The 12,153-nt window shown below is 38.6% G+C and overlaps 1 protein-coding gene across 1 annotated transcript in view; it reads left to right on the top strand.

Moving 5' to 3' along the window:
* Positions 1–166: 166 nt before the first annotated feature.
* LOC101854157 (coiled-coil domain-containing protein 33) overlaps positions 167–12,153 on the top strand; it is a gene marked incomplete at its 3' end in the record, with an annotated part of 58,364 nt that continues 46,377 nt past the window's right edge. Inside the window, 6 exon segments of the mRNA XM_013080913.1 lie at positions 167–755; positions 4,549–4,612; positions 5,536–5,642; positions 6,919–7,036; positions 7,910–8,051; positions 11,712–11,886. Of these exon segments, the coding sequence (XP_012936367.1) occupies positions 4,604–4,612; positions 5,536–5,642; positions 6,919–7,036; positions 7,910–8,051; positions 11,712–11,886 (551 nt within the window).

Raw genomic sequence — 12,153 nt, 5'->3', positions numbered from 1 at the left:
CTCTCTCTCTCTCTCTCTCTCTCTCTCTCTCTCTCTCTCTCTCTCTCTCTCAGCTTATCCTTTTGTCGAGCAGTCGGTGTGTGTAAAACATATCTTACGGCCGTGTCATAAAATGCCAGACCGACCCCATAAACCTATCAATTTATGTATTGTTCCGCATTATAGCGATTTTTCTCTCTCACACACGCATACGAGTCATGGGATAAGGACTTTTCCTGGCACAATATCTCTGCGCGGCATGGTCGTCATTCAAGTGCGACAAAAACGTTTCCTGCAAGCGAAATCGGGACACCAGATACAACCACAAGAGATCTGATATCCTTTATCCTTCTTGACTTCTCGGTTCCTAAAGGCGCTCAATTTCCCTCTCTACGGGCGGAATAGATCGATGAATAGGGGGTGAAAACACTGGAATAATGTCTGTACATATATGGCACAGCGTGTCTTGTGTAGACTAGATAGAGAGCTCTTCGGTCCAGATAAATGCTCGAGGGCCAGGTATTTACTCTTGGAGCTTGTGTCAAGCGACTTGGTGATAGTGCACAGAGTCACAACAAATTCCTTCCCAAAATGGCGGAGGAATCCCGGATAGAGACGGGATGATTTCCTTGGAACTTTGGATTTGATTTGCAGACCATCACGTCACGGTGGTCAAGTTTCAAAAGATATTCAGACAGAGAGAAATTCTGGGTTCTTTTCGTTGTTGTTATGTTGATATCGATCCTGTGGAATCTTTTGGAAAAGTGAGAAGAAAGGTATGCTGACATAAGTATTTGGCTTCAAGTATTACACTTTTTGAAGATTCGACTTGAGAAAGTGTGTTGGAAGACCTCAAAACAGGCAGATAAATAAACATATTGATAAACTGAAATAAGCTGGCAATTCCGGCAAAGTCTGAGGTTAATGACTTATCAGTGAGTAACTAATTAAAGGATCCCCTTGTTAACCGTACACGGTGTTTTGATCCGTAATATAGTCCTCAATCATAAAGACAATTTTCATTATTATAAACAAAATGTTTCAGCCTGTCTTATGTTTGCCAAATTACAGATCTGTTGTTTTTTTTCTGTTGTTTTTTTTTAGCAATCGATCTCATTTTTGTCTGATCTTCTTTTCTTTATAGTTTAGACTTTTGAATGAACGACGTGTGTGTTCTGCACAGATGATATGAGTTCAATTCTTGCTTCAAGCACCCATTTTTTCGAGTAACCCCATCTGTCAGTTGGCATGTTTCATCTCATTGAGCCCGGATGGCCCTGACAGACAGAGTCGTAGCAACTTGCCTCCCAAAAAATAAATTGTTTTACAGTCGGTTAATCTAAAGAGTGTCTGTTAGCACTTTCGTGCACATGCATTCTATGTTACGACATGAGCGCTATAGAAATGATCTGCATCGACATAATTTATTCTGCCAAGTACCTCAGTCTTTTTGCTAGGATATAATCTCAAACAGCCTCTGTTGGTCCTTACAAGCATGATCGAAGCTGCCCTTTATCTTCTTCACTGAGTTGATGAACAACTTTTCCCATTGTTGCTATCATTATACCTTTTCAGCAGGTTATTTTTATTGTTTAACTTATACTTTTCTTTATTTGGACTGGTGGTCACAATCTCAATTTCTTAATTAAAAGAAATACAAACCAAATAAATGTTATTCATTTAGGATTACAATGCAAACTTTACATCAATCTTAGTGAAGTGCAGCGCAAGAGAACAATGTTGCCACAATCCATAATTATGGGCAACTAATGTAGCTAATTCCAAATTTTGTAAACTTGAAGAATTCGAAAATATAGTATCAGTAAAACCATATCCTTGGGGAAAGCAAGCTGAGATTCGTGTGTAAACCGTATTGTCACATACCTAATATCTGCAATGTTTAATTTTTCACTAAATAGAGTATGTCATCAGCAATATAATGGGAAGGGTTTTTTTCCGTGACATTGAGAGAGAAGACTGAAACAAAGAGAAGAAAGAAGATGACAGAAATGCGACATTTTTCAAATTAAATACAATTAGGGCAGAAATATTTATATAAACCTGCAATCTCTTCAGGGATATTCAAATATTGTTCCTGTCGAAGAAGAAGGATTGTACTACTCGTAATAAAACTAAGGGAACCATCTCCAATTTTTTTGTGAATCTAAATGCTTGGAAACCAAGAGATGTTAGAACCTTCTGATAATACTAACAAATCAAAGTGTAAGTCAAGATATCTGTTGTCGTGTACCTTATATTGACAGGCAGTTATTGTTTATATGCTGTGCCTTTTTATCAATCATTTATTAACGCAGAACTCGGATCCATAATTCTTTTGTCCTGGATGAAAATACGCAACAAGGCAACTCTTCGAGTGCCGAGATACAAAATCTCAATAAAACTTGTGGAGGTTCGTTTAGCGTAGACTAGATCTAGATCTATATGCCTGACAGATGCAAAGTCTGAAACCGTCTGACCAACTGAATGGGATTAAACACGCTCAAGTCCTCCGACACACTTCACTCTTGTGACTTTCCCTATTTGAGAGAGCAGTGGTCAGTAGCGTGGGTAATTCGAGATCTAACAATGTTATAAATGTTAATTAATTTTATCAGGCCCACATATTCACTTGTTGATATATACACCATAAGTCAAACATAAAATTCAGCCATAAAATTTGTGTTGCATCAAATGCAATAAGAGTGTAGCAAACTCTTAACTATATTTGGGCTTGGGGGGTCATAATGCCGTAGTTGATTGAAACCCAGCAGAGGAAACAGCTGACCACGGTACGGAATTACAATAATGTTGTTGTTTTTAAATCTAAAAGATGAGTTACTTGTCTTCTGGAGAAACGAAAGAAGCATAAGATCCAAAACAGCGACAGTAGCGCCACCTGAGATTAAAATGCGTATGGATGCTCTTTTAGCGGAGCGGTCCATCCTGTAGTGTAAAGTCTTTAGTTCTTATCAGGTTTCGGAAACTATGTCGAGAGCTCTAACAATGATAATTACTCAATTGGAGTCTTTACGGGGCATGGTTCGGCTCTCCAACAGTACATGTTTTATAGACGTTTAGTATTTGGGAGTTCCGTAGCCCTTCACCTGTTTTGTTGGGTCCTCTCAATTGAGAACTTTAAAATCGGAGACCTCAGCCCTTTCCCCTCTTTCTCAAAGAACCTAACTATGTTGAAAAGGCACATTAAACCCAACCAACCATAACATGTAGTGTAGCGCTTAGCAGCTTCACCGTCGCACACAGAAGATCTGAATTCGATTCCCGTGTGGGGCGAATTTTTATTGAGTATCCCGGTCTTTCTGCTGGGACGTTGTATCCCTCTCAGCCAATGTTGGTCCTGACAGACAGGGTCCAAGCCAGCTTCTTTTATGATCTAAATTGAGTCTAATTGTGTCTAAACATCTACATAAAAACCCAACATAATCCGAGTGGGGATATATTTAAAAAACCATCTTTCCACCGCCAAAAATGAGTGCCATTCTCCAGCTGGTGCTATGATCCTCATATGCCACAACCTTTTGGATAGAGGTAGCGTTTTCCTTTCAGTTTCAGACTTAATGTATGTTCCTCTGACTCATTATGCCTATCTGTTCCCCGGGGTGTTGTTTTTCTTCCGTCATAGTCGACGAAGACCAGAACTTCACACAGAGTGGAAATTCAAGTAGTGTGCGTCCGACTGTATCATCAGACCAATACGGGAGCGAAAAACTAAACAACAAAAATCGTTGACTTAAGTTTAGAGTAGACCAGATCTATATGCCTTACAGATTCAGATGCAAATTCTGACAACCTTCTGACCAACTTAGCTCAAGTCTTCCGTCACATTTCACTCCAGCGACTTTTCTCATTTGAGAGAGCGCAGTGGACAGTGTCGAGGGTAAATGAGATCTAACAAGGTTATAAATATTTAATTTTATTAGGCCCACAACAAATCGGGCACAAGTGGTGTGTTATATTTGGTGGAACATCGCTAGCTCTGGATTTACATACGCAGCCCAAGCTTTCGTTGAGATTCTGCAACCCTAGTGAGTGAATGAGTTGAACGCCCTAATCAACACTCTTACGCCGAGTTTAAATTCCATCTCCTTTGGAGTTGAGAGCCTTGAAAACTCCACAAAGCGATCCGAGATCGAAAATACCCAGTCTGGGATTCGAACCAGGGCCATCCGCTTCATCGTCCAGTATGATACCGACTGAGGTTTCGGAGCTTCAAAAGCAGAATCACCAATGATACCACCTAGTGATGTGTTGCTTTTGTTATCTCTTTATATTTGGTTTAGTTTTGCTCATTGTTTTGTCCGTTTGTTTGTTGGTTGGGTTGGTTGTTTTGTTTTTTGTTTTGTTTTTGTTTTTGTTTTTTGTTGCTTTGCTGTTGTTGTTGTTGTTGTTGTTTGTTGTTGTTTGTTGTTGTTGTTGTTGTTTGGGTTTTTTATGTTGTTTGGTTTTTGTTGTTTTGGTTTGTTGTTGGGTTTTGGTTGTTTTTTTTTGGGGGGGGGTGTTTTGCTGAGAGTGGCCCTGCTCTGTGTTTTATTCTTCCTTGTATTCCAACAGATTCAAACGCTAAGAGAGAAGGAGTTCTGACCCAGGGGAAAAGAAAACTATAAAGATGTCTTACGTAAGTGTGGCAAAGACACAAGGGTTTAGAACTGAAAGACATATATTTTGTTCAACATAACATTATGTAAATGTGTGTACTGGTGTCTGTTCGCTTTATACATTTATTTTTTTTGTAATCAAAAAACGCAAGGTCGACACCCGCGTGTGACAAAGCGTTTTCTAGGACACGTTATTTGAGAAAGAAAATCAAACGTGCTCATCAACGCCGGTGGCAACGTCTATAAGATAGCGCGGGAACAGCGGCGGGTATGGCTAATATGTGACGTCATTGTATCTTGTATTCAATCTTTGACGTCATTATATGAGTAGGCCTATAAAAACATACTTGGACATTACTTTTAAAGTAACGAAAATAACCTGCCATATATACTAAATGGAGGATCGACTTTATACGACAGGAGTGCAGTAATGTGAAAAAACTCTTAGGCACATCACCATTGCATGCTAAAGATTTCCTTGTGGGGAAATCTATTATATCGAGTATCCCCGTCTTGTTTGCTTGGATGCTGCCTTCTTCTTAGCCAGGACTGGAGCTGACAGACAGGGCCGAAGCAGTCCTCTACTTAAATCAACTGAATTATTTCGCTGAGCCTGCATAATTGTAAAAGTTAAAAGCTTAAACCTTGTACGGCTGTGTTGACGTATAATATACCCGCTTGTGATCTCCAAAACTGGTTCATTGGCGTCTTGTTATAGATGATTTTCAGGACATAGAAGAACTATAGCTTGTGCAGTAGCTTACTCTTAATATAACGAAAATATAAAATTATTGTGGCTTTGCTTGTGGCCCTTTTTCCCTTATAATCAGTAAAGGCCACCCTATTCCCAAACTTTCTTGAGCGGATATTTCATCTTGTCTGTACTAACGTACATAATAAAGTCCCAGAAATGGGAAGGGGTTGACGATCATTTAATCTACAGGCGAGCCCCAGAAGTCCCCGGGTCCCTTACCCTGAGCTGACCACCAACCGGATAGACATCGCTGATCCCTCTACACCAGGGATGAGTAATAGTCTTCTAGCTGATGGGTGAGTGAAGGATATATACTGTTGTTTCTTCTATATCTTCCTTTTCAACAACACGGCTGGTTGGTGAAGCAAACGATGTACCCAGCTATTTAATTAATATAATTTTTTTTAATTACCATAGCTTGTGGGTGAAAAAGGATATATACATAATCTTCTTTTAACATCACGGCTGGTGGGTAAGAAAGGATGTTCATAGAATCTTCTTAATGTTCCTTTTTAACATCACGGTGGTGGGTGAAGCACGAATGGATACAGCTATCTCTTTCATAATTATTTTCCCTTATAAAATCATGGCTGATTGGTGGTGAGTTAAGAGTGTTCAGAGCCAAATGCTGTTGGGGTTTTCTTTTCATTGATGATGTTTGTTAACATCAAGGTTAAGAGAAAGGATGATACAGCACGTCATGTTTTCATTCCCTTCCTAATCGACAGTCACCACTCACCATAATGTTTACCTACCAGTTCCTCTTTATGTACGCCAATTGTCCTCTGGGCTCACGCGATAAAAGCAATTTCCGAAATTTGATCGTAAGTACAGAAACTCAGAGAGGGGGTGGTTGCCCTAAACAGATGGGGGGGGGGGGTCAAAAATTTCTAGGCGGCCAAATCTGCGCTGAAGTGACTTGTGACTGGACTGAACTTGCAAGCCAATCAGGCTTGTACTATACCAAAGGTGAAATCACGGGTACAGAGAAAACGGATCCAAAGCAAGATTTCCAGGTACTAGCTCAGAAATTAAATCCTTTCAAAGTAATCAAATTGTTTGATGGGGTCAAATAATTTTCTGAAACTTGCTTTTACAGAATACAATAAATCTCTCTCTCTCTCTCTCTCTCTCTCTCTCTCTCTCTCTCTCTCTCTCTCTCTCTCTCTCTCTCTCTCTCTCTCTCTCTCTCTCTCTCTCTCTCTCTCTCTCTCTCTCTCTTATATATATATATATATATATATATATATATATATATATATTACATAATATATATATATTACATAATATATATATTACATATAATTATATAATACAATAGTTATATGTGTGTCTCCCTCCCCACCTCATAAATAAAATGTTTCTGCCTTTCCCTTATAATCACTATAGGCCCTCCCCATTACCAAACTGAAGTACATAGTATTTCCTTCCCTACCGAAATCTGTGTGATAGTTTACCTTTGCTTTTTCTTTTCACCAATCATTAGTGTTTATGCCAGCTCCTTCTTAGTACCCTTCTTTTTGACTCATATTCCCATTCTTCTCCATGGACTTTCCTTTCTCTTTCGCACAGAATCCAGTTTAAATCACTTGAGTTTGATGTCGATGTTCTGGACGCGGTTTTCAACATCCCCGGTCGGTATTTCATCAAGATGACTGTTCAGAGCTTGTTCACAAGAGACTACTCGCAGGTGGGGACTGTTTTTAAAAATAACAATAAAGAAAATAATAATAATAATAATAATAATAATAATAATAATGATAAAAATAATAATAATAAAAATAGTAATATAAATAACAATAATAATAATAATAACAATAATAATAATAATAATAATAATATTGATAATAATAAAATATTAATAATAATAATAATAATAATAATAATAATAATACAATGATCAAAACAATAATAACAATCGTAATCAGGATCACAATCGTAGTCATAATCGCAATCCTAATGATAATCATAATAATAAATCATAAATTAATAATAATGATAATAATAATAATAATAATAATAATAATAATAATAATAATAATAATGATAATAATAGTAGTAGAAGTAGTAGTAGTAGTAGTAGTAGTAGTAGTAGTAGTAGTAGTAGTAGTAGTAGTAGTAGTAGTAGTAGTAGTAGTAGTAGTAGTAATAGTAGTAGTAATAATAAATTGTGCTTTTATTAGAGTATACCCACGCCCTAGAGAGTGCCCTATCCGCTTTACAACTACATGTATTATTACCTCAGCAGACCCTTGAACATTCAGACGAATTCTCAGCTTTTCCAATACTTATTGATGCTGTTATTGTAGTAGTTATTGTTGTTGTTGCTGTATGACGTTGTAAGTGTTGTTGTTTGTTTTTTCAAATTTTGTGTACCTCTATTGAGTGGGTTGGATGGTACTATTCTCTTAAGAGTATTTTTTCGTAAGCCAAAGCAGTTGGCAATAATGAGAGTATTCACAATTTCAACTGCTTCTCAGATTCGGGGTCTTTTAATTCTTCTTTTTTATGTTTTGTTTTTACATTTCATTCTTGTCTTTTTTTTTCATGTTACTTTATTCAGATTCTACTGAGAAAGTACCCTGAGAAGACATTCTCACATGACTACGAAGCCCTCACAAGTGTCACCACACAGAAAGGAACAGAACAGAAACCGGAGCTTTGCACATTTGATGACCGACAGTTCACATTCAGACTCCCTGAAGGTTCCACACGACTATTACTATTATTTTATTTTCACTCTCTTACCTTTCTACTTGTTGCTCCCTGAAGCGTGCTATAACCTTTGCTGGGCAAGAATAAGTGACAGCATGCATGCTCTTAGTATGGTTTGGACCAGTGAACTATTGGACCAAATGACGTGGTCTCAAAGAGTTCTGAACAGAAGATTTCGCTCAAAACGAGCTCAGGTAAAAAGGCTTCAAGTCATAAGGGGGCATTTCCATATCCCTTGACAGTAATGGAATATAGGTATAGTATGAGTTTAACGCCACTTTCAACATTGCAGGCTTATTCAAGAGGAACAACATCCGAATGGCACGTCTATTTCCCATAAGATAACACCAAGCCAATCATTTTAGGTGAATTATATTTTAAAATTCCTCAAACAGCCTAAGTTCAAGAACGCCCCGTAGAGATTCTGCGAATCAGGGACGTTTGTTGTTTTTCTTGTTGTTGTTTTTTGGGGGGATTGTTTGTTTGTTTGTTTGTTTGTTGTTTTTGTTTGTTTGCTTATTTGTTTTTGGTTGTTGTTGGGGAGAGGTTGGAGGGAGTATTTGGCTTTCTCGGAATTGTGCGGTTCTGCTATTGTTTTGTATTTGGTCTTTGGTTGTTTTGTTTTGGGCCAACTAGGCCTTGGATCTCTTTCTGTACGTTTCACCGATATATCACCGCCTACCTATGAACTATTGGACTATATTTTATAATAGGTAGTATTGGAAAGGAATCATAACAACAACAACAACAACAACAACAACAACAAAAACAACAGCAGCAGCAGCAGCAGCAGCAGCAGCAGCAGCAGCAGCAGCAGCAGCAGCAGCAACAGCAGCAGCAGCAGCAGCAGCAGCAGCAGCAGCAGCAGCAACAGCAACAACAACAGCAAACATCACATTTTACCAGCGCGAATTAATTAACACATCGGTAAACACCCAAGCACCCAATACTTTACATCAAGGAGATTCTATGGTGGTAGTCTCGTTCTAGTTCAGAAGTATTCTCTCGCCAACAGTCCTCTACCACTACCATTAATCTTCACCCAATATTTGACCAACCACCGCACAGTCGACGAGCAGATTGCGTTCCCGTGCCCGTGTTGATAACGGTGTTCTGCTGATATCTCTTTCACAGAGCCTACTCTCTCAGCTCTACGTGTTGGCAAGGCATGACACACCCTCCACCCCACCCCCAACCCCACCCCCAACCCCACCCCCAACCCCATCCCCTTTTTTTTCTTCTATCCCCACTTTTTTTTTTCCTCCTCTAAAATAAAGGTCTAACTGACTTACATTTACAGATCTCACAGCTACAGCTTTCTATCGCTGTAATGTTAAGAAGTTTTAGTGTGAATAAATTGAGGGGAAGTCGCTCTCGTTTTTATAATTTCTCGTGGAGCGCTTGTGGATACCTAAAGATTGTATGATATTGTCTTACCTTTTCTTTATTTTCTGTGAGGGGAATTTTTAAATCACTTGTGATTACTGGGTGGTCAGACACTTTAGTCTCAACCTCAGAGCATAAAGCAAATCTGACCAAACTCGGGCTATGACATCTAGTCTACATGGTGGAAAAAGTATGTTTAAATTTGAGTCTCGATTACAAGCAAAGCGTAATGTTCAATATCGGCGTCTTGAAGCACACAATCCCTTTTTTGCTGTTGCTGTTCTTAATCGTTACCTTTTTCACAAAGCAACTCTCTATAGTATAGTGGTTAGGCGCTTCGCCGCTGCACGAAGAAGACCGGGGTTCGATTCCCGTTTGGGTAAAGTTTTATCGAGTATCTCAGTCTTGGACGTTGTATCCCTCCCGTCCCGAGTTTGCCCTGAAGGTAGAGTCAAGGCCCGCTTCCTACATGACCTATTATGTGCGGATGACAAATGAAGCACCTATATATCTTGTTTTAATTCACAGCAGTATATTTTTCTTCATCTTGAGTTAATAAAACAAAAACTTCGTTTTAAAGTGCAAATTTACTTTTATTCAAAGGGTTGTTGGTTTTAGTTATCGTAACACTGGCTTCCCTCATGTGATCGTTTTTTTTTGTGTTTTTTTTCTGTCTTTGAACCTTCGAGTGGTATTCTTTCTTAGCTCACGGGGAATGTATTGTCGAAAATTAACTTCATATTCTGAGCACGCATATTTTGAAAGTTCACATAAGAAATACTTATCTTTACATAATCCCACGGTAGATAAATATAACAACGTTCATTTTAGCAATACCTAAGGAGAAAGAGAGTTAATTCAGAGTTAGCAAGGTTTATAAACTAGGTCTAAGAGGTAAAAGATTGACAACGATCTTAAACACTGAACGTGACCATAACATATTCTGATAAGTCTTTGTCGAAATTTTGTTTTGCTTGAGTTTGAGATTGTGTCCTTAATATCCAGGCTCAAATACCAGTATGTTCCTTTTCATCTATCTGACTTTATTACATTTATCTGTGCTGTATCCCACTAATTATGGTAACACTGTGTGGAAAAGGAGCTGAAATGTCATCCCGGTGAAAAGATGAGCAATAGATCGACACTGTCCCGCTCCCACCCGGTGTATACCCCCTTTGAAAATTGAAAGATCATGCTCATTAAACCCCGGTGCCATCTTTTCCTCCTTTCCTTCCTTTTTTTTTTCTTACCCGCGTGATCTTTCACACTCACGACTTCAAAACACCTTGATAAGAATCAAAGGCCAACATACATAATTGTTTGATAACGAGGAAAAAACCCCGAATAATTGGGGACTACTCTATTTTGGTCTGTTCTGGATCTTTGTGTAGGCTAGTAACAAAAACTTGATAAAATTCTGACATAAAACACACCATGGCGTGTCGCCACATTGCATGATTCTGTCTTTTAAACTGGAGAAAACGTCTTGCCATTGACAACCCGTCTGACCGATCCATTTTTGTATTTCATTCAGCCTCTATGTATTTATCATATTTCTTCTCTCTCTCTCTCTCTCTCTCTCTCTCTCTCTCTCTCTCTCTCTCTCTCTCTCTCTCTCTCTCTCTCTCTCTCTCTCAGTCTACTCACACAATTTCGGTCGTGTCAGGCCGGTATACTTACCATTATACTGCAAATGACACACTTCCATAAATGCATAAATTATATTTATATAGGATTGACAATGTGACAAAATGGTTTACAAACTAATCGTAGCTTGTGCACATCAAGGACATGTTCAACAGCAGTGTAGGGAGGAGCTGACAATGTGAATTGTTCCATTCTTTTCTCAGCGTGTCATACCGGGCAAAGGAGTTATGACCCAAGTAGCGGTCTACGATTGGTGAAAAGGGCACAAAATAAGAAAAATAAATGTCTATTATTGTGAGGTAAACGACTACAGATAGTCTACATTTCACGATGATTGTTGATGTTATCAGAATATTTATGTCACTCGGTTTCCGAGCCCAGATGAACATTTTTTTCATTCTAAAGACTCATGTATGCTTCTTTCCCAGACAACAAAACAATACCTTAACCCAGTAATTACCAAATACTGGCCACATTTTATTTCATGATCGAATCCTATCCGTGAAACACTCACCTTGCCTTTATGAAAACGACATTCAACGAACTTTTTTTCCTGACAATTAATGGTTAAATGGGAATTATTTTTATTACATTAACGCTAACTACAATATTCACAGGTTTCTGCAAAAACGACCGAAACCACGATGTATACCTTCTCCTGGAGGCCTACACCCTTCCCTCCAATGGACAAGACATGGGGAAGAAAGTGGGAGAAGGTAAAGTGGCCATCTACCCTAGGACAAACGCCCCAAGGACGAACCACAGGGTCAACCCTGGAGAGGATATGTACAAGTGAGTGGGAGGTTGTTGATTTTTTTTTCTTTTTTAGGGGGGGGTAATTTAACCTTTTTCGATTTTTTAAAGGGGGATTATGTACGATCTTTTTACTGGGGATTGTATTTAAGGGGCCTTTATGTGACATCAGATGTTGCGATCTTGATGAAGACTATTTCGAAGGGTGAAGTTCAAGGCCTTCCCCCCCCCCCAATAGATAGATACAGATGGATAGTAGTAGTAGTAGTAGTAGTAGTAGTAGTAGTAGTAGTAGTAGTAGTAGTA

This window comes from Aplysia californica, unplaced genomic scaffold, assembly GCF_000002075.1.
Source record: "Aplysia californica isolate F4 #8 unplaced genomic scaffold, AplCal3.0 scaffold00105, whole genome shotgun sequence".
Classification (NCBI taxonomy): domain Eukaryota; kingdom Metazoa; phylum Mollusca; class Gastropoda; order Aplysiida; family Aplysiidae; genus Aplysia; species Aplysia californica.
This window is presented reverse-complemented; position numbering and strand designations above follow the sequence as displayed.